Source organism: Falco biarmicus, chromosome 4, assembly GCF_023638135.1.
Source record: "Falco biarmicus isolate bFalBia1 chromosome 4, bFalBia1.pri, whole genome shotgun sequence".
NCBI lineage: Eukaryota > Metazoa > Chordata > Aves > Falconiformes > Falconidae > Falco > Falco biarmicus.
This window is the reverse complement of record NC_079291.1, coordinates 71,218,696-71,241,406: the sequence shown is the minus strand read 5'-3', so window position 1 is coordinate 71,241,406 and position 22,711 is coordinate 71,218,696. Positions and strand designations below refer to the sequence as shown.

Genomic DNA, 22,711 nt, shown 5'->3' with positions numbered 1-22,711 from the left:
GAAAGGGAAGCTGGAAGGGTGGACAGAGTAAATGAAGAAAAACTGAGGAGAGGTTTCACACTGCCAGCAATGTTAGTGGGTGTGTCAGCCTGGAGGACACGGGTTACTTGTGGGTCAGTTGGATGGCTAGAAAGCACTGTGATACATCTATGGAAGAGTTGTTACCAAAGAGTGTGGATTTCCAGCACCAGGTGTTCTTTCTAGTTGTTTGTTGCGTTTGGTTTGGGTGCTATTTTTGAGGGCTTTGCCTTCCCTTGTAACCTTGGTTTCATCACTGATTTCTTACAGAGCAAAAAACAGTGGGTGTTGGGAGAAGATATGAATTAGTGATGATGTTTTCATGATGTCCTATTTTTGATGTTTGGCTCAATTTTAAAGTATCCAGCTACCATCTGTAAGCCTTGTACCAGGCAAAACACAAGGCAGCAAACTCTTCATGGAAATCTGTACACTAGTGCTGGATGATTTCGTGCTAGCTTTCTTCCCTGTAATCTTGGTATTAAATCACCTCTTCTGCTTCTTCCTACCAGCAAATGAACAACCCTACAGATTTTTGTCACAAGAGATGTCACCCCTTGCCCTTCCAGCACTCTTCCTTTTTGAATGAGTAATGCAAGAATATAGGCTTGCAGAAGCCACTGAGGAAAACAGGAAACAAAAAGAAAAAAAGTAGTTTGCAGGGAAGGGAAAGAATAATATCCCTCATTTGTATTTGTATTGCAGCAGGCTCAGTCTTGATTAAAGACTTTGAACATCACAACAGCATGCCAATTTTGGCTTCCTCTTTTAGCAAAGGATATAGTGAGTGGAGGTTCTTGGCAGCATCCCTTGACAGTAAACACAACTGAAATCAACTTGTATGTTCTAAATTGGTCTGGCAATAATACAAAATTGTGAATAAGTAATGTAAATAACATAAAAATTAAGTATTTTAAATAAGCTTGGTGTAACTTATTAGCAGTCATATTTTTTGTTTGTATTATTTCCTCCAAATCTGGCTGTCAGGCTTTCTTCACGTTAGATGCCAAGTAACAGGAACCAGCCATCTTGTTGTTCTCTGTCACCTGTCTTTCCACATCTGGCATGAATAACATATTTTTTGCCAGGTGCTTGCTTGATACTCATGGTGTGTTGTACACCAAAAACAATTAGGAGGACACTGGGAGTAGGATGGAGGGAGTAAGTTTCTACTGAAGCATTTTTAATAGCTCACTGTATAAATCTGCCGATATAAATGATTGCCTTAGTGGGAATTAGAGAATATGGCAGGTTAAAAAGCTGTTTAGAAACCAAAACAAACTGCTCTAGCATGACAGGACAGATTTTAGACATAAGATGCTTCCTGGCAATAGGCCAGAGCATAATCCTACCACACAGTGCTGCGGACAGGCTAGAGGCCGTGACTTCTGAATCCTTACTGATTTCATCATTTCAGGCAAAGCACGCTGCTGAGCGTACTGACAGCAACGGTCCCCAGACAGCAAGCGTGAGGGATGTGTTTTACCTCTATGGATCATACTGCCATCCACCTCAATGTTCTCTCATCCCAGCTCCAGTTAAAAGCAAACCTTGTTTTTTGCTCCACAGCTACTGCTGCAATGCAGCTTCCTGGAGAGGGACATAGGATTACACAATCAGAGTGTGCTGGTGGAGGTAGGAAAGCAGAGGATGAGCTTGGCTCAGATGAATTCCACACTCCTTGTTTGCAGTGCAGTTTTCATCAGGTAACGGAGTTACAGGGGTGAAAAATCTTCAGTTTGTTCCATGGTTTGGGCAGTGGGTATTGTAAGGGGCTGGCATAACTGCTGTAACATGATGCTTCTGCCTTGGCTGTTGTAAAAAGCAGCTGAAGAAAAACAATAGAAGGGCTAGCTTGTGTTGCTAAGAGAGGGAGTAGAGGCAAAGGGAGGTAATGACAAGCAGTGCCAGGGATTCATGACGTTATGGGGCCTTTGTCTGAGAAGAACTTTCATGATACCAGCAACCATCTGTGCATTGCAGTAACTATAGCTAACAAATCTTGTGCTGCTTTTTGTCAAATTATGAAATCCAAAATGCCGGTTCTTTCGGAAATGCCTTTTAGCAATTGCAGGAGATCAGTGACTACTTGCTTAAATTCTCATCAGTAATCTTTATTTTTCCTTGGCCAAGAAGGTGGTTGGAAAATATGTCTTATGATGCAACCTGTAAGATTCCTGGTGTTAATTTATTCATAAAAACTGGACCATTATGTGATCATGAATTATTTCAGAGTTTGTTCTTGTGCTTCTCTGTAGGTTTTGGTGTAGCAGAACTTTGCTCAGTCAAAATGGTAGGACTGATGATGAACGTGGGTTCATGGGTAGGGGATGTTTCAACAGTAGGAATATCTCTGGTGAGGATGGAAGACTGAGCCATGCAGGTGACAGGGGAGCTAGATGAAAGTGGAGTTCTTCAGAAAAGAGGCTAAGATGATGCTACTACCTTTGCTTACCCAAGGTTGGTTGGGTGACACTATACATCATTTCTAGGTGCAACACTTGCATAAAGTGTATTTTTTTTTTTTTTTTGCAGAAAATACACCAGGAAAATTGTGTTCCAGGATGATCTGATAAAGGATGGGAAACAGCTCGCAGGTCCAGTTTTATTGTTCTGAATGGAAAAGGGAGGAGAAAGGGACTGTTGCATCTGGTCAAAATCCATATGCAGCCTTGCATAACTGGTGCTCTGCTCTGGCTGATAAGCAAGCTTTGCAGCCACATTCCTCTCATCTGTTGGGAAACTTCAATCTCTTGGTTATCTGTTTCAGCTACTGTCACTAGTTAACAGCAAAAAGGGAAAGGGGCAGCTTGAGATAATACTGACACAGTGCTTCTGAAGAGTAACAAAGCATGTGATTTTGTAACTTTTATGAAGAATTACCTGATTACTGATAAATCCTGTAGTTGCATCCATTTGGTGAAACCTTAATTTTGTGAAGGAGCAGAAAAATTTGCCTTTTTTTTTTTTCTTCTTTTTATGAGCTACTAGAACAGTGCTCTGTTGGGGCCTCTTGAGAGGAAGAGGTTAAGTACCACTGAAGGAGGATGGAGGACAGTGCTCTGAAGGGAAGCACTCTGCTGTCCCACTGTGCTAGCACTGCTTACTTTCATAAGCTATCCTTAGAAAGATAAACATTTCCTTTAATAGATTTTTGTTAAATAAATAAACAAGCCATTTAACCTAACTTACTAGCTCCTTGTTCTGTACTGACTGTGTTCGTCCTGGAATAACTTGGGGGAGCTGCTTAAAATTACACTGGCTTATCTTACGCAAGACTTACCTTGATCTCTTTTTGATATGGCAGTCATTCCTAGTATTTGTTAGTGCCTTTGTGGCAATACTGTAGTTACAGAGGCAGGCTTGCCTGACAGTGCTAAAAGGGAGGATAGCTGCTGCCCCACGCCACTGGACAGTTCAGGTTCAGGTGCCTTTCTTTGCCCTTGTTACAGCATTTTTGTGGTATTTGGCAGAAAGCCCCATCTTCTATCTGTCCCAGCATGCTAAGGCTAGTGGTATTGCCAGCTTATTTGTTACTTAGTATTCGTCATTACAAGCTGTATTTGCAGAATGTTTCCTTGCAGCACCTGTGGATGTTCCTTAGGGGATATTGGCAGAGCTGCAGGACGTCCAGTGGCACTCTTGGTTGCTGGAAATGGGTAGAGCCAGCACAGAGCTGCTCTGAAATGGTTTGTGTGGGAGGTGAAGTGTGCGGCACTGACACTGGCTGGCGATGGCGTGGACACTGGCTTTGCGTGCTTCTTGCAGGGCTTCAAAACATGCTTGGAGTGTGGATATTCCAGATACTTTCCATTCCTGCTTTTAGTTTGTCTGTAATTCCAGTCCAATGGGCCTTCTCCTTTATGAAATGGAAGTAGTGGGTATCATCTGTGATTCCAGAAGCAGCTAACATAATACCATGGGTTTGTGTTCCCATTCCCAACTTGTGCAGTCTCTCTGAGCATCACAGTTACATGAGAATTCCTTCAACAGTTTCTTGATTCCAGGTCCCTCTTTTTCTGACCCCAGCAACTATGCTGGACTTGCTCAACCCGTAATAGAAATATTTGTAGCAGCCTTCCCAAATCTGCCCAACACTTTTTAACTATCTAGATGTGACATATGGAATCTTCACATTCATGTGATTCGTAGCTTGTGTGTACCAGCCCGAAAAAACAGCACTCAGTCTCTTATGTGGGTGTCAGTGTTATCATGAGAGTAGAGCGTGGAATATGGATGTACCTTGATGAGACTTTACCAGTGAGTTTAGCCATTAGCACACTTAATAAGGCCTAATTCACCTCCTCAAATTTGTGACCAGGTATTTAGTACTTGTGTGAAATGTTGTAATGCAGCAGCTTCATAATTTTTGTCAAATAAGTAAAATATAAGGAGTGAATAAGCACAGTTTATGCAGTAGCCATGTGTTGGTAACACTCAGGTTTTGATACCCTTCAGTGAGTCTTCCAGCTACGAGTTTTTCTACCTTGCTTGTAATTCAACAGGGTGCTTTGGCTCATGTACAACTACAGTTTTGTGAATGGGCCTAGTGAAGTAAAAGGGACCGCTTGAGAAATACGTATCTTGCTGAATCATGTTGGCACTAGTTTCTTTGTCCATCTGTAGCCCAAAAGTAATTTTCAAGACATAATAGGGAATTTAGCCACAGAGTCTATTGATTAACACTGTGTATGCATCTGTGTTCCCTTAACTGTTCTGAAAACTGCCCAGCTGCTGTTCTTTTTAACCTATTGCCTGAAGAAACAGGCGAAATAATAGGACTTTTGAACAGTAGAAATTTATAGTAATTGTACTTAATTCCTATATCCCTCTCCTTCTGAATGTGAAGTGCTCCTATTTAATGTGAATTGAAGTAGTTGGCATCTGAAGAACAGACGGGGGTGATCTCACTCTCCCTGTATCGGTGTAAGTTACTGATTTGTAAGTAATGCACGTGCAGTTCACATGTGCCCATGCACACATGCAACCTCTGACTTTTTAAGCTGAGTGTCTGCCCACCAAAAGAAATCCCTTGGTGTTAGTAGCATTGATTATGGTGAATTCCACCCTGTTCATGAGGCTTTTTACTTCTTTCAGAGAAGAAAAACTACCTCTCTACACTTAGTGTAATGTTACTGAATGCGCTAGGGTAGGAAGCAGTCTTTTGACGAGCCGTAGATGGGAAAAGCTGCAATGTGTTGGGGTTCCTGCAAAGAAGTACTTTCCATCCAAGATAATTTTGTTTAATAAGTTTAGCCTCACCTCATGTAGGCTAAGGTTGCACTCAGCAGAGGCACAAGAATTTGCCCTTTAGGAGTCATAATCCTGATTACTCGCTGAATAAGTATAGTAATAAATCGCCAGTACAAGGCATTGTCTTTGTATCCGATGTTTTATATGTGGTGAATGTAAATACCTACAACTTTTCTCAGTCCTTTCCCCTCTACTTTGTGATGTGTCCCTGTGCTAACCATCTGAAGAACAGGATTATTGCACTTTCTGTGATATATTAGCAGTTAACAAGCTCAATATAGAGTCAGCAGTTTGTTTTACTGTCTGGCAACCAGTACAGGCCAGTTTAAATATGTCATTTACAGTCTGTGTATGTAACTAATAACAGATTTTAAATTATGAAGAAGGTGAGGGATCAGCTTCAGTCTTTAATTTGGATCAAATCAACAGCTTGGTACTTAGGAGTAGTATGGTATCTGTCTTATAAATGACTGCAGTCTGGGTGCCTTTCTTGACAGCCGCTAGTACTCACGTGGGATCCCAGGCAAAGGAGAAGGGAACCGAAACAGGGTTAGCCACATCTGATTCCCTTCCTTGTTGGTGTTAATGGCATTTTTGTGAGCAGTTTGGATGGTGATCAGTTGTCCATTTTGTGTAGAAGGCTCTGGAGAGCAACATGGTGACTTTAAACCATGTACTCCTGCAATGGATACAAATCGGTTGTGTGGATGCTGACATTGCATCTGTTGGTGCGTAAATTATTTGTGTCAGCATAATGTTACAATGGAGAGATACTGCAGGTGTGTTTGGTCTACCTGAATGACTTTCTGTCCCTCATCATTCCTGTATTAGCACAGTAATCATCACAGCATCCTCCTCAAACAAATAAATACTGCTGCTGTTGCTGCACTGAGAAGGTGGAAGGAGGCACAGTGCTGTAATGGCAGCATAAACTGGAGTTACTGAATTGCGAGGGACCTTTGCTGCTTCCTATAAGCACTGTGTCTTCTCTCTTTGTTGCTTGCTTCTGGTATCACTCCTTCCTCTGTCTGTGGTAGACCCTTCCTTGCACTTTGCTGTGCTTGTGCTGAGCCAAGGCAGCACAAGTCTCAGGCTCGCTCTGGTTCCCAGGGACCAGGCTGCTGCCCCGTCTCCCCCCTTGCAGCCCGTGGTAGCAGGCTCTGTGGTCGCAGCCCCTGGGGCCTTAGGCAAGCACCCTGCCACAGCGTCGTGTCCCTTGCTGGAGCCCACATGCTGGAGCCCACAGGAGGCAGAGCGTGAAGCAGGTCCCGCAGCTGGGGTCCGGCCCTGGCTCCCTGCTGCAGTGCAGCCCAGCACCCTCTCCTCTGCTCGAGTCGTTTGAATGCCCTGATTACTGAAGTGGGTAAGTCACCACCCTGCTTGTAATAATTACAGATTTCCTCTGTGATTTTTCACTCCTCTGTTGCCACAGCAACCATGCAGTGGCTCAGCCGAAATGCTGTTACAGGGATTTAAATGTGAAGCAGCTCAGCCTTTTTCTGCGCTCTGGCACATCTTCCCTTTTGCCCCCTGGCACCATGGCAACCTGGCGATGGCACCCCTGCCTCAGCGATGGCACCCTGGCCTTTCCCTGCATCCACGGGCCTGAAGGGATGCTGCTGTTATTCTCTGTGCATGTCTGGGTCTCCCCCGTTCCCCGTCTCATCCCCTGTGTCAAGCGGCGCATGGCAGGAGGTGGCGTTAGGATGTGTGCTGGCTGTTGTACTGCCTGCGCCTGTGCGCAACCTGAAGGAGCTGAACTGATCCAAGGTCATTTTATAACAGTTGTGTGCCCAGGTGTCACTCTCGGGATATTTGCAAGCCAGAGTAAAATTAAGGGGTTTAAAGGCAAAACCTGTTCTTCAGCTTCTAATGTACCTTTTCAGACATTAATACAGTCTGGCTCTGCATCTCAAGGATTTGTTTTCTGAAACCTGCGGAGAACACGTTCAGGTGAATTCAGACTCCCAGGGGTGTGAGCTGATGGGCTGCCTCCACATGCCAGAGGTACTGGGGTAGCAAGGGGCAGAGCCAGGGGATCACAGTTTGAGGCAGGTTGGGTATTACTCTCCACTGGGTTTGACTGAGCACAGGGTATAGCTTGCAGGAGCTGGTTTCATTAACCTTCATTAACTGGGGCATCCCCCCCAGCTAAGCTGCAGGGTCACGGCTCGGGGTTTCCTCTGGGTAATGCCTGTTCTCGCTGCTGGCAGTCGCGAGCGGCTGCTGGAGGGAGCGGACAGCAATGGCATTTCTCATGAGCACAGCCGACAGCAGCCTACTCTAAAGTGAAGGAGAGAGCGGCATTTTCAACCAGCAAGCTGGCTGCGAGGAGTTCTCATCCAGGTCGTGTAAGTGCCTTTGGCTTGTCCCGGCATGGGGGGTGGGGGGGAGGTTAGCACAGGCTTCAGCCGAGCTTGCAAGGGCTGTGCGTTCGTGCTTTCTGTTCAGAGGTGGATGCGTGTCGTATGTAGGTGCAGGCATGTGTGATGTTAAAACGTCCCTGTCATGGCTATGCATGATTAGCTGTTGCCTGGTTTGTTTGCTGGACCCCTTGTAATAGAAATCTCCTCCATGCGTCTGCTTTTCTGTGTCCTCGGCTGGAATGGGGGTCACCTTGAGAAACCGGAGTACTCACTCCCATTTAAGATGCTTCCCTTGGTTTGGTGCAGGCTGCCTCCAAGTGAGCTATTTTATGACTTCAGGAAGCAGAAGAATAAATTGTGCTTTTACAGTACATTTTATTTGATGCTATTTATCTATCTATTTTCATGACCTCTGAGAAGGCAGTGGTAGGATGCTGAGAAATAAAATCTTACAAGGAATATAACTCAATTTCCTTGGCTGAAGCTCCACTTGAGGGTATTTTGCAATACTTTAATTTTTCCAAAGCTACAGAACACTTGTGGAGCAACTAATGTGAAAAGCAGGCTGTATCATCTAAGCTGTTTAACCCGATGAGAGCTGGACTGTTTTGATGTGGGAAGCGTGTGGAAATTAACAGGCATGGTTTGGATATGTTGCTGCCATCTGCATTTAAAATAATGAATTCAAAATATGCAGGCTTGAAGAGAGGTTCTTATGCATAGCTTACTAGTAAAGTTCACTGAAATATCAAAGTGCGATTTCTTTCAGTGGGAACTATTAAGGAATGACAAACTAAAATAAAATCTTAAAATTTTCATCTGCCATTAGTTTAGCTGTGTTTGGTTTTTACCAACACTTACATACAGTTATGCCATTCATGTAGGTATTTTTAGCTGTGGATCTAGAACTGGCCCAATTTCTAACAGATGCTTTTTTGACCCCGTTTTTTCTTTTCCTGAGACAATGTATTTCTTTCACAGGCAAAGTGTAGGCACATCTCATCCTAGCTTACCTGTTCAAATAGTTCTTGAATCAAAAATGAGCAACTCAAAAAGTTCCATAGGTCACCTGAATCCTAATGTGCTATAATCACAATGTTCCCACCTGTATTCATTGGATTATGGATCAGGAATCTTTTCTTCGTCCAATATTTGTTGGAGAGGGGGTAAACAGAGACCAGGGCTGAAGGATTTTTGTATTAAAAAAAAAAAAAAAAAAAAAAAGTATTCATATCCAACCACCAAACCCTGTTTAGAGGATATCTAAGGAGGAGAACCTGGACACATGAGTGTAATGACATTTCTGACTGTAGGTGAGTTTTAAAACTTGATGGAAGGACTGAAGGTTTCTGTTCTAGCTTTGCTGCTGGTTCAGCTCTGACCTGGTTGTTGGTCTCATGTAGGTATCTCAGGCAGGTGTTGCCATGTCACGATGGATACTGTACAGTACTTCAGTACTTCCAAGCCACAGCTGTGAGGTTTTTGTCCCGTGTGTTGCATCTTGCTTGGGGCTTTTGCTGCATTTTTCAGAACAGACTGACTTGAATGCCAGCTGAAGGTGGAGTGAGAGAAGGCAGCTGTGCAAAAAGCCAGTTTATTAGGGAAGACTTACACTGTCGTGTGCAATATTTACTGTTTTGTCGAGACTTAAAGGATGAAACCAGTCTCCCCTTTTCTGTTTTTCTGAACAGTAGTGGGAGTATTTGATCCTGTTGGTGTCAATAAATAAATAAGCAACCATGAATAACAGACACTTGAGTTTTACTTGTAACTATGACAACTGTGTCCTTGACAACTTAAGTACAATCATGGAGTTTCCAATTACATCCTGTTCTACACAAAGCCATTATGGTTATTAGATATTAGAGACATAAACAGCAAAAGCAACTGTCAGCTTGTGTTTTCTGGCAAAATCCATTTTGGTGGTGGGTACACGTTTCCATTTGCAGACTGCTGTTTCTGGTTTTGTTGTCAGTGTTGCTTAGCGGGAAATGCCTTGGCGAGCTGCACACTCCCAAGGGCAAGCAAACCTGCCGTTCATTGGTGACAGTCACATTTTGCACTGACTTTTTCAGCTGCTGCCTCTGAAATTGCGCCAGAAAAGTGCTCGAGGGTCTCCTCCTGATGTGTGGGTTGTCCCGTAGACCCAGCAGACTTACACAGAATGTCTTGGTCACTGTAGTGATCCCGATATGTGGCCTTGATGCTGTGGGGTGCTTGTAACCACCTTGGCTTTTGATGTATGAGGCTGTGGCCTTTGGTTGACCAAGTTGGTTGAAGAGCAGCTTGTCTCTTTTCTGTGCCATCCCATGAGGATGGTGCTAGGTACTGTTCTTCCTGAAGTCAAGGGTTTTGCCTTTGTTTTGTGCTGAGTTTGTAGAGGTGCTGGATGGAAATTTTAATGCCAGCCTTATATGAACACTACAGGCAAATTTTCTGACAAGTCCCACTTGACAGGACTTTCCTATTCCCGTGATGATTTAAGATAGTCTTAGTCTAGCCATCACAAGGAATTCTTGATGTTACTCTAACAAACTTCTCTTGCAAATGATGTTGTAAGAGAATTAAAAAAATTTCAGAACTATACCTTTGAAAAAAAAACACCCTGTTGAATTAAAAGGACCCGCTGTATTTCATTGGGTGCACTCAGGCTTTCATAACTACATAGTCTATATTGAACTCTTAACTCTGCTTCTGGGACCAAGTGAATTGCAGTTAAATACATCATCAACATGCTGGCAGGCTTCTTTCTTTACTTTGCTGTTTGGCACATTTAAGTGGCTAAAGCAGTAAGTCAGGATTTCTAATGTCACCCTTCGCTCCATCAATAACAGCTGGTTAAGTCATGCAATTTTTTCCTGCTTTGATCTATTCGATGTGAACATTCCCTGTCTCCCCAAAGGAGAGTGTGGTGGTACTTAAGCAGTGCATTTTGGAACAGCAAGTGCTGTATATGTTGAATCTTTTTATGTAAATACCATGATGACATTAGGTTGCCTTGTTCTTTTGCAAATGCAGACTAAGGAAGGGCTCGATTATAGTTAAAGGATGACAGACTCTACTGTCTTCCACCTCACCCATGCTTCTATTTCTTTGTGAAATTGTGCAGATATTCTGGACTCTGGGATCTCCTTGAGCTGTTTTTAGAAGTAAAATACTTGAGCTGCACCACCAAAGTCATGAAAGATGCTTGTTCATGAACTCTGCAAACCAGGAGACTTGCCCCCTTTTAACAACAGCCTTGGATTCATTCATTTATTTATGTATTTATTTTAAAGACAAGGCCCTTCAACTCTGTTTTGTGGGCCCCAGACACAGAACGCTATCTGCCAGAAGTTCATGAAGATGATAAAAAATGAGTAACAGGACTCCCAGGAGTTTATGGGGTGTAGAATGTAGGACTGGTTAAGATTTTTCCTTCTAACTTGTCGTGTTGTTGCAGAAGAAGAGATGACAGGACTTGGGCAGCGTAAATGAGGCTGGAAAGCTTGTCCCTGTTGAGCTCAGAAGCTGCAGTTCCATCCGGCTGTGGTTTTGGCAGCTTTTTTATCTTTCATCTCTTTCAGAATTGCTTATCGCAACTCTGACTTGGTGTACAGCAGTCACTGCTTATGTGACGGGAGCTGTGATTCATTCTTCTTGGTGCCCGTGTCCTGGCCCCGCTATCCAAACTCTTTCCAGCTTGCCTCTGATATATTCCAGTCTGATTCTCTTCCAGAAAAGCTCTTTGAAGAGCCCTGATGTGCAGGTATGTGAGCATTGTGGAGGTTAGAAAAGGAGAAGCAAGAGCTCGTGGGAGATAAAGTCTTAGTGGTCCAGTTTTTTGTGTTATCACGTTGTGGGTCTTTGAAACAGTAGCTGGACTCACTGTCCTGTGAAGCCAAGGAAACTAACTGTTAATTCCAAAAGAAACTCAGCTTTGCAGTGTTTTCCCGCTTCCATCCAGCATGGCTACCTGAGTACTGCCAGGCTTTTCAATATTGCTCTTTTGTTCTAGTCACAGGAACTGTAGCTGACTCAGTCAATTTGCAGTTTCTTCCACTGTTAAAAAAAACCCAAACCAAACAGATGCAGAAAACGCAGTGTCAAAGCATGCTGAGCTGTGAACTGAAGAGCCTTCTCGCCTCTTTGAGAAACACCCTATCTATACCAGCTCACCTCCAGGATGCGAGGGAAGGCTGGAGTGTGGGAAGGGTGGGTTTGCTTCCAGGCGTAAAGCTGGGGCTGCCTGTGGGCTCCCCACGGAGAAGGGAAGTGTCCACGGCAGTCTGCAGGGTGGCAGAGCGCCAGGGCCTGGGGCTGCTGCCCCTGTGCCCGCCAGCAGACCCTGCACAGCTCGCAAAATGGGTAAGCCTTGCAGTGTTTACACATCGAGATGGATCCAAGCAAACAGGACTAAAAGATGGTTTGAGATGTTTTAAATTTCACCATTAACACATAGCATGACAATACCCTTGTTGCTGTGCATCACAGAAAAGTCAAGCAAAGGAGAACATCAAAAAAAGGAATGAATTCGCCTTTACCTCCCTGCTCCCCAAATACATACTGTGAAGGCTTGTGGAGTAATTGCCCTGTGCAGCTTGTGCTGCTGTTTCTAAGTCGCTTAATTGTTCCTGGTTAAATGGGTTTGGAGCAGCTGAGGGACAGATGAATGTGCCCTCGTGAATTTAAAACAGGCTTCTGTGTCTTTGGCATGAGTTGCAAGATGGAGATGCAAATCTGCAGTGCTAACTTTGCATCCATGTCCTGCAGTGTCTCTGTTTCACCTCTTACCTTTGCATCTGTCCCAAGGATGCTTTGAGGGAGGTTTTTACAAGCTGCAGTCTGAAACACGGATGTCACGCTGCATTAGTTTCCCTGCTAGCAAGCTAGAATTTAACACAAACTGCTAGTTCCTATATTTTCACTCTTGTATCTGGATCAAGCCCTCCTGAATATTGGGGTCCCCCTCATTTGTTTTTATGTTTTCCAGGGGTTCCTCCTAAGAAACATTATCTTACAGATTACACGCTCATGGAAACAATGCATCTTTATATGTTCACAATACCCTGCTGCTGCTGAATGGCTGTTGTCGTTCCTAGTAACTAATTTTGCCTGTCAGAAATAATCACTCAGTATGGGATTTTAAGAGTTGCTTGTTTTTTTTAAAAAAATGCATCCAGTTTCGCAGTGTGCATTTTAAAAAATTCACATATCCTTATGTTTCATGTGCTTAATAAACTGTACTGAGCTTCCTCTTTGAAAATAATTTTTCTTACTGAAAGAATGTGACTGAGTTACACTATATTTGCCAATGCATGTGTTTTATGTAATGCAGTTACATACAAAAATATATGCAAGTATATCTGAAAATTAATGTATTGAACATTCACTTCAGAATAGTTGTTTTGTACGGTCATCTGTAATAATGGTCTTCTCCGACTCGGTTGCCGTTAGAGGAAAAATGTTTAGGTAAGACACTTTTATGAATCTCTTTTTCTGGAAGAGTCATTTCTTTAAGGTCTAAGGTAACTAGCATTTAATCACATATTTACTCCAAACATTATCCTTCAAATCCCCTATGCAGTCTGATATCTGAAATCAGTGGCTGTATTTTGCCTTGATTTTAAAGATCTGAAACTGTGTGCAGTTGCTCTGAAGCAGCAGTGGTGATGAGCGAGGCTTTGCTGTTGTTTTGGTGTGTGCATGAGAGCAGAGTTCTGCTGGCTTGCAAACTGCCGCTGCTGCTTGCAGTGCTTGAAGAAGATGGGCCAGTGGGAATTGATCAAGAGATGGATTATGGAGGCAAAATTCAATTGGTTATTATAATAACCAAATAATACGTTCTTAGACAAATATACCAATCACATCAGCTGATCTCCTGTGAGAATTTGTGTGTGTAATGAAGATGGAAAAGAAGTTGGTTTTAGTTATACTCACATGTGATATTGCATGATTTATTCTGACTCTGGACTAGAAAACGATAAAACTTTTTATATAACCTGTCAAGGAAAATTAGGGCTATGCTACTTTGGTTTTAAACCTCTCACAACTTTTTTTTTTTTTCCTACGAGTATTTCAGAAAGCCAATACCATTTCCAAATGTATTTTTGAGCCTTTTATGAATACTGTATTTTGACCATTAAAGGACTTAAACAGTAAAGGATAAAATAACATTCTGGGAGCAAACACATAGGAGTGGTTCACCTAGGGAAGGAAGAGTAGGTACCACTGGAGGGACCCCTGGATGCTAGTGGGTACAACCATGTAGTGTGACTGGAAGGGATGTTTGATTTATATTTAAAGAGGCATCTTATCATTGTGGGGAAGGCAGATTAGACAGTTGGTAGCAGAGCACCCACGGGAGATGCCTGAAGGGGATGAGAATGATGAAGCGAACCTCGGTGGGCTGTTTCAGCCTTCTGTCATTGGGTATGTTTGCACTGCTCCATTTGTTAGCTCCTGCAAAGCTGTGTTCACGTAAGCTTTTAATAGGCTTCTGGAGATTTCTAAAAAGTAATACTTTGCAGAGCAAACTTAAGGAGGGAATTGTAGATTGCAGAAGTACAGATAAATAACTCTGAGCAGAGGGCATCAATCAAGGTGGTTAATCATTGTGAGAGATGCTGAGGGGATTCACCCTTTAACAGCTTTTTTCCGTAGTGGTAGTGTTACTGACTGACTTGCTTTTGTTTTTTGCTAGAGGATGGTCATGAGATAAGAAATTTATGATATTGGGATATTTTTTATGCATTGATTATGCAAAAGTTAGCACAACTAAAGAAGCGGAGAGTGAAAAAAAAATAATTAAATTAATCTTGTCTTATAAATGAAGTTACCCTTTTCTGAAAAAAAAAACTGGTTCCCCCTACACTTCTGACCCAAAACCTTATGAAGCTCGTCTAGCTTTTTCCAGCATGTGCACAAATGTTGTGCAAGTGTTTGCTCACCTTGGCAGATTTCAAAATACCTGGAATTTTGAATTGAACTCAGAGCAAACTAAGTAAAACGAAGTGCTGTGTCAATTGTCTGGGAAGGCACAGGGAATTTTCTTTGTACCTGGGTGTTAATAGGTTCATGATTTAATAGATCTCTGTAGACAAGGAGGGTTTTGTTTTCTTTTGCCCATTTCGTAAAAGCTCAAGTGTGGTGGAAAGCAAATGGTATCTTGGCTGAAGACAATACAGAAATTAAATTTCTGCTATATTAGCATTAGGTAAAAAATACTTCCTATCACGGTATCGATAGATCAATGCTTCCCTGCATTGGTCATCAATATTGATGCATCTAGTCATCAATATCTGTTTGCATATTTTATTGATGGCATAGAAACGATGTAAGCAGTAAGCTGTGATCTCTTTTCACTGGAAGGTCAGATTCATTCTCAGAGCGTATTTGTTAAATAGAGTTCTTTCCAGGAGGTTTACAGGTAATGGTGACAAATCTGGGCTGCAAGCCTCAGTCCATTGCTACTAGATGGTCTACACCCACTGGGGGTGGGGAGAGATCCAGCAGGCGCAAAACGCCAGCTTAGTCTGTACAGGCAAAGGTGGCCCCTAGTGTCCTGCATAGGACACAGGGTACCACACTTCTGCGTGTAAAGTCTGAATTTAACCTGTGTCCTGGATAATAATTCAATGACCTGTTTCGTCTATTTATGACTTCCAGCCAGGCTTTTTGCATGGGTGATCCAGAGTGAAAGACGAGTTGTATTATCGTTCATGCTACTTGACTCTGTGTCATTTATATTTAACTGACTGAGCTGGAATCACAGAGTGGTTGAGGTTGAAAGTGTCCTCTGGAGGTCATCTGGTCCAACCTTCTGCTCAAGCAGTATCACCTAAAGCAGGCTGCTCGGGACCGTGTCCAGCTGGGTTTTGAATATCTCTAAGCATGGTGACTCCACATCCTCTCTAGGCAACCTGTCCAGGGCTTTTCTCGGTTTCGGTGGAGCTTACTGTATTTCAGTTTGTGCCCACTGCTCCTTATCCAGACTCTGGACACTATTGAGAAGACCCAGGCCCCTGTACTTCCTCCCTTCACATTGACGGGATGCAACCAGAGCTGCCTTCAGGCGGAATGTTGCGGTTTAACCCCGGCTGGCAACCCAGCCCCATGCAGCCGCTCGCTCACTCCCACCCAGAGGGATGGGAAGGAGAATCGGAAAGGCATGTAAAACTCAAGGGTTGAGATGAGAACAATTTCATAGGTAAAGCAAAAGCCACGCACACAAGCAAAGCAAAGCAAGGAATTCATTCCCCACGTCCCACGGGCAGGTGCGTGTTCAGCCATCCCCAGGGCAGCAGGGCTCTGTCATGTGTAACGGTTACTCGGGAAGACAGATACTGAATGTTCCTCCCTTCCTTCTTCTTCCCCCAGTTTATATACTCACCGTGACACCATATGGTATGGAATACCTCTTTGGCTAGCTTGGGTCACCTGTCCTAGCCGTGTCCCCTCCCAGTTTCCCGTGTCCCTCCAGCCCTCTGGCTGGCAGGGCCCAAGAAACCGAAAAGCCCTTGACTTGGTATAAATATTACCCAGCGACAACTAAAAACATCAGTGTGCTATCAACATTGTTCTCACATGAGAGCACTCTACAAAGAGGAAAATTAACTATCCCAGCTCCCACAGTCTGTCTTAATAGAGATGTGGTTAATTGGTAGAAACTTTTTTCAGGGGATTGATTTTCTTTTGTTTCCTAATGCTTGTCCTGCTGTCTTTTTATATTAGATGAGATTTTTCTCATAAACTTAGGTTGAATTGAAATAATAGATTGGCTTGAGAGACTAACTTGGAAACAGTTTTTTTAAAGCTCAATGTAGTCCACGTATACAGAGAAAGTAGAGAAGAGCAGCAAGGGAAAATAGGTAATGATCTTTACCTCCTGGCCCCGCTAAAGCTGGGAGATAGCAATTTGGCCTAGAAGTTATTTGCCTCAACAAGACCTATCATCAGACTTGAGTCTCAACCCTGAGACTGCTTTGAACATCAGCATTAATCCATCAAAGCATGCATTCCGTTTCTTTGGATTTAAATTAGTGAAAGGGGAAATTGAAACGAATGGCACAGTAATAGTGGCTGCATCCGTAGGGATGTGAATAAATGTTTGCATTTCTTTTTTTCAGAACGTCAGCTGGAAAGAAATCTCTCCTGATTGAGTCTTTTTAAGTAAAGAAAAGATAAAATGGCGTCCATGTTGCTTAGTCGACAGCTGACCTGTTGCCTGCAGCAAAACTCCAGGCTGCTTGTATTTGGTAAGTGTTTTTTTGTATTTTCTTGCTTTGTATTTGGTAAGTGTTCACTTTACACTAGTGGACAATATTCCAGTTTGAATGTCCTGGGGTTTGTCCAGTGGTGTTTATCTTTCAAAAACTGAAGAATGTGATGTTCTGCATCTTAGCTAATGATGCAGTTGTAGTCAGAATTGGCCCACAAAGGTGCTGTGGGTTGTTTTTAGTTTTTTCTGCAAACAAGAACTCATTTACTTGATAATTTGTTTTGTAAACACACTAACTGAAACAAAGCTCTTCATCCCTTGGAACTCTGCTCTTACTTCCTGATGCTACCTGGTGCAGAGAACAATCATCCATCAAAATCAGGTGTTTTTTGTCTTTGTGCTATGTGTGTGACCCTGCCCATCTTCCCTTGTGGAGAGGTTTTGTGTGAGTGACTTGAAGGCCCTTACTGGGGATGTGTGTTTCTGCAAGGAGTTAGCTGTTGTGTGAAATAAAAACCTACTGCACTGCATCAAACTACTTTCTCTACTTTATGTAATTTCACTACTTCTTTTTCTACTGTTTTCTTCTTTATCTCTACATGTATAATGGCACGTTCTTACTTGGCCCCAGCTGGTAATTTAGCATGTCTGTGTGAATATTAAACCTGCAATCTCTGTGAAATAGAAAAACTAAATTTCTGTTGGCTTTGTTGGACAAAGCAGTGCAGAATCTAAGAACTAGCATCCATTTTGTGTGTTGTTATACTGAACACAGTATGGTTGAATGGCTTTTTCTGTGACTGAGTAAATGCCGAATGTTTCTTCTCCAGCCCTTCTTCTGCAGTGCCACTATGCTGCTTCTGCTCCTGCCAGGCAAACAGTCCATTTGCTCAGAAACTTAAACATGATTGATTTCCTGTTAAATAATACACTTTGGGGAGCAACTGACCTTTGACTAAAGAACACAAAGTCTGGTCTTGTAACTATTGCAAAAGTATTAGGTCAGTGTTTCAGCCTAGGATGCGCTTCTATTTATGGGAGTGACGCACTGATTATCTGCGCTGTGCAAGAGCAGTGATCGTTTGGTCGATAGTGGACAATGGAAACTGCTTGCAGCAAGCAGGCCTTCGTTAGTTGTCAGTCCTTTGAGCTCATCTGTCATCTCAGCATCACTTAATGCTCCCTGTCCCTCCCCATGTCTTGCCGCTTCCAAACTATAAAGACAAATACAGCTGTGTGAGATATTGAGGTCACTGGAGGGCCGATGCACTAACTCACTCTTCTCACCATTGCAGTGAGGGGGCTGTAGATCTTCAGTGAGAAAGGAAAGCAACTCTGCGATCCATTAATCCATCCTTATTTTCAGAAAACTTGGGAAAGTGGGAAAGCCTGCCAAAATGTAGAAGCAAACAGGGGGCCTTGGCTGCTGGTTGTAGAACAGACCTGCGGCCTTTGGGAGTGAATGGTTTGTGTGTGTGTTGTCCAGAGATTAGAAAAGGTGGAGCAAGAGGAAAGCCCCTCGCCAGAAGACACAGTATCCCGTCCGTTTTTTAGGCTCCAGTATTCTTGACTGACAGAATAGGCAGGAGGCTCTGATGCTTGTAGCAAAAATTGGAGCTTGAGGCGGTTTTCGTGGTGAGCCCCACCTAAGGTTGCAGTGCTGTTGGTCTCTGCTGGCTTTTAGGGGAATGCAGAGGACAGCGGCCGGGAGCTCCCTGCTCCACAGTGCTCTCCTCCAAGGTATTTTTGAGCACTGAAGTTCAGAGCTTTACAGACTAAAAAAGAGACTTGTGCATTACTCCCACAAAAATCCTGCGGTGCCATTTGGTCTGCTAACTTTTTTTCTGGGGTACTGGAATGACAGGGTTTGCAAAGGGGAGGTGGAGGTGGAGAGCAGGAGAAAATACATTGCCTCTTGGTAGAAATCTCTGTCTGTGGGCTGTCGTGCTTCAGTTGTTTGTGTGCATTAAGCACAATAATCTTGAATCTGCCATAAATTTATTTACAAAAGGAGATTTTCTTCATCCTTGATTGTTTCTGATTTTTAAAGCAAATGTGGGAGTTGGCATTGTGCTGGCCCCTCGCATGAAAGAAGCTGGTAACTGACAAAAAAGGGGCATGTGAAAAGGAAGGATGGTGGCAAGTTTGCTTTCACTGCAGTGAAGAAACAGTGAAACTGTTGTAAAACACGTGGGGCCAAAGGTGACTAAGCTTTATACAGATCAGAATATTTTTAGGAAATTTTCTCTTAGTTGTACATGGGGGATAGTGTTTAATTCTAATTAATATGGATTTCAAGGCCTCAATCTTATAAGGAATATGGGATAACAGATAAGCATCTGGTTGGAGAATGTTTTAACTTAACCATTGCTTGTAGTGTTCTCATTACTAGCACAGTACTAGCCCACGGCAAGCTAAGTAGAGAGGGACAATAATGAAAATCATTTAAGTTGGTCAAAATGCAAAAGCTAGGCAAAACATATGAAAGTAATGTGCAACTTAAATATTCCCCAAAAATATGAAGCCCAAGTATTTAGAGTCCTTAACACCTTGCTTAGAAGTGTCTTTATCAGATATGTGTTTATTTTCCTTATGTATTTGACATACTTGATAGTTTGGCCACAAAGATAAAGTTCACTAGAATTTGAAGGGTGACAGAAGAACGGCAGTAGGCTGAGTAGCTAGCCTTATCTTTTTTTTACAAAGACTCCTGCATAGTGCTGTAGTATGGTAACAGCTGGGAAATCTGGGAGAGGTGGCTGATGTTGGGGAAATGACAACGTACCTCGGCATTACGCCTTACCTGAAGTGAGTTCTGTTGCTGCTGTCAGCCTGGTGTGCTGCCAGGTGATCACAGCTGATCATCTGAATGTAAATTGTTATTCCACTGTGTGCCAGCTCTGGCTTTATCGGCTGTGGCACTGTGGTGGGAGAGCTGTTTCATTTCCATGCCTTGAAGGCAGGTGGAGATGCAGTTGGTTGTTAGCTGGCAGGGTGCTGTAATTATGAGGACAGTCTGGGACTCCAAAGATCTTAGGTTCAGCTTCTGACTGATAACTTTAAGGGGCTGAATTAGTCTTTGAATCCTGAACTGAAAAGCATGCCAAAAGGTCGGTCTTCTGGTAGCCTTAAGGTAGCATCCATTTGCATCAGTGCGTGCCAGTGCTCTTCTAGGATGCTGACCTGTTCCTAAAGGCCTCCAGCAGTGCAGCTTCTGCAGCCTCCCCAGGCAATCTGCGGTATCAGTGAACTGACCTTACCTTCAAAACTTTTTTCTAATATTTAACCTAAGTTTAAAAACAGGAAAAAAAGCAAATCCTTACTATTTTTACTGTCCTCAAAGGACCTGGAAGCTGGAATGTTTATTTTTTCTTTGCAGCAGCCTCTTACACCTTTGAAACCTATTACCTCCCCTAAGAATTCATAATTTTTTCTCAACTGGTCTCACTACTATTTCAGGCTCTCCTTGCAGGTCCAGTTTTTCTCCTCCAGACTCTGCACTTTTATTGCAGTGCCCGAAATGGACTAACTCTGGCTGAGGCTGTACCTCACCGATCTCAAAGTTTCCTGTCTCTCCACAGAGAGTTTTATCTCACGGGTGTGCTGCAGTGAAATCTGAGAGATGTTCATATTGATTATTGACTTGTCCCCATTACAGTTACTAGAAAGAGGTTAGAAAGCTGTGAGATACACTCTCAGTTCTACTTTTGTCTTCAGTATTAATCTAAGTCTTGCTAAGACTTTTAACTTTTCTTATTCGGTTTGTACGTTAGGAGCTTCCCTAGGAAAGCAGAGAGAGCAACCTGGATACGTGTGAGGCATGTGCGGTGTAAGCAAGGATCAGTTCCCTTCTCTGGATTGTAGAGAACATGGGCTTGAGGTCAGCTTCAGCTGGTGCCCTGGGAACTGGCCATTGATGGCTCTGGAGTGCAACCTCTCCCTCTGGACTGAGGAAACTTTACTCTTTTGTCTGATCAGACGTTCCCAGAAAAAGCTGAGATACATGAAAATGTTCATATAAACCTCATTTGTTGGAAGGAGGCGCTGCTGCAAGGCTAAGTTTGAACTTCAGCTCTCAGTGTGTTGAGTGAATGTAAGGCCTTTGCTCCGATCTAATTTTCTTGTTCTTCCTGTGCCACAAAGGGTGGCTGTGGCAGTGCTGGCTGTGTTTTCCCACCTGGGTGTTCCTTGTGGCTGTTCATCCTAAAAGATGTCCTGATGAGCTCTGTAGCTGATAGTGTGGTCTGTTGTGCTGCAAATGGTGAAGGATGTTCTGACTGATTCAGACCATAAGAACTACAAGAAAAGCAGCAGTTGGATGCTCCTGTAACTCTGCTGAAGAGCTGATTTGGGATTATGCTGTGATGGGGAGGGGGAACTGTTCTTGTTCTTTCTTACAGGAGCTTCCACTTCTGTACAGCCTGTTTGGTACTGGATTTTTATTTCGTCTTTGGAGAATCCTGTTCCAATAAAATCTCCAGTGTGTATGTGGGAGTACTGAAACGCAGACAATCTCATGTGGAAGAGCTTCTGATCTTAGAGCGTAACCACTCTGTAAATAGCAATCTCAGTTTTCACAATATTATGCAATAGCGATGTTCGTTTTCCAAACATCTCTAGCTAGCCTGGCCTTTTGCCATTCTGTTTCAAGATCTGTTAGTAACAGATTCTACTTGCAACACCTAAAAGAGGACTTGGGGGAAATCGCAGTCCTCCTACTTTTGGCTGTCAGGGCCTCCACACTCCAAAAATTCTGTCTGGAAAGCGGCTTGATAGACACTGTGGAGTGGAAGTTAAAGGCATGCAAGGGAGACTGCCTTGCTGCACTTGCACAGGGCAGCAGTCCTATGGCTCGTGTAAGTGCCTCTGTGGGGACCAGAGAGCTTTCACTCTGCACTCCTTCCCAGTGAAACGCTTGCATTTCAGAGATCTGGTATGCCAGCAATTACTTTCACCTATCTTCTTTTTTTTTTTTTTTTTTCCCCTTGGGGTAGTTCCTTCTCTTTAATTAGTACATCAATGTAATTTCAGTGCCTCCACTGGAGTTTCTTCCAGGTAATATCCAGTTGTTGTACACTCAGGAGCTGTGTTTATATGAGTGTTATTTGTGGTTAAGCATATCAGAGATTTCTTTCTAGCCCTGTGTTGAACCCAGCTCTTGTTAGCAGAGATTAATTAACTTAGCACGGAGACCTGCTAACAGTAGTGCTCTTTGTAACTACCAACATCACAAAATGTTAAAGGGTGTACTTATATTAATTATGTTGCCATAGCAATGTGGTACTTTCTTAAAAATTGCTGAGACACCTGGTGAGTCATGAGGGTAGCATAGAAGACAAGTTGGAAAATGAGCTTTTCTCTCTGCTAGCAAATTATGACATCCCATTTGATGAAGAGGAAGGATGTAGTAGTTTGCTTATGTTACTCAAATGTTTAGAAAGATTATGGGTGTTGCATAGAGCTTTGAGAAGTCCACAAGAATCTAGAAAAGTAGAATTTAAATTATTGTACGCACCTTCTTTAAATGGGATGGATAGAAAATTCTCTGCAAATTGTTCAGACAATGTGCTCTCTGATAATTAGGTTCATTACTAGTACAGACATTTGTTTTTTGACTTCTGTCATGACGTGAAGAGCCAGCTTTGTTTACCAGGGAGAAGAGGGTACTGTTCTTAGTCATACCAGCTAAATGTAATTTAAGAGCTTTCCTAATGGTTCTTCAGAGGCAGACACTCTGCTGTAGCCCATTACCTGTACACACTTTTAAGATGAGAGCTGAGGTCATGGCATTTGGTCCTGTTCATAAGTTAATGTAACACAAGAAACCCTTTTTCTATTGCAGTCTGACCATAGACCTCAGCAGAAGGTCAGTGGA

General features: G+C 43.0%; 1 protein-coding gene across 2 annotated transcripts in view; it reads left to right on the top strand.

The window, feature by feature from the left end:
* The window catches only part of ABAT (4-aminobutyrate aminotransferase), a 57,503-nt gene that overhangs the window by 6,010 nt on the left and 28,782 nt on the right, over positions 1–22,711 (top strand). The window contains exons 1-2 of one of the 2 annotated variants that reach the window (XM_056338300.1): positions 7,510–7,622; positions 16,745–16,873. In XM_056338300.1, the coding sequence (XP_056194275.1) occupies positions 16,804–16,873 (70 nt within the window). In that variant the 5' untranslated portion in view covers positions 7,510–7,622; positions 16,745–16,803. Of the gene's footprint in view, positions 1–7,509; positions 7,623–16,744; positions 16,874–22,711 lie in introns of those variants that run through there. The other variant, XM_056338299.1, reaches the window with a different exon arrangement.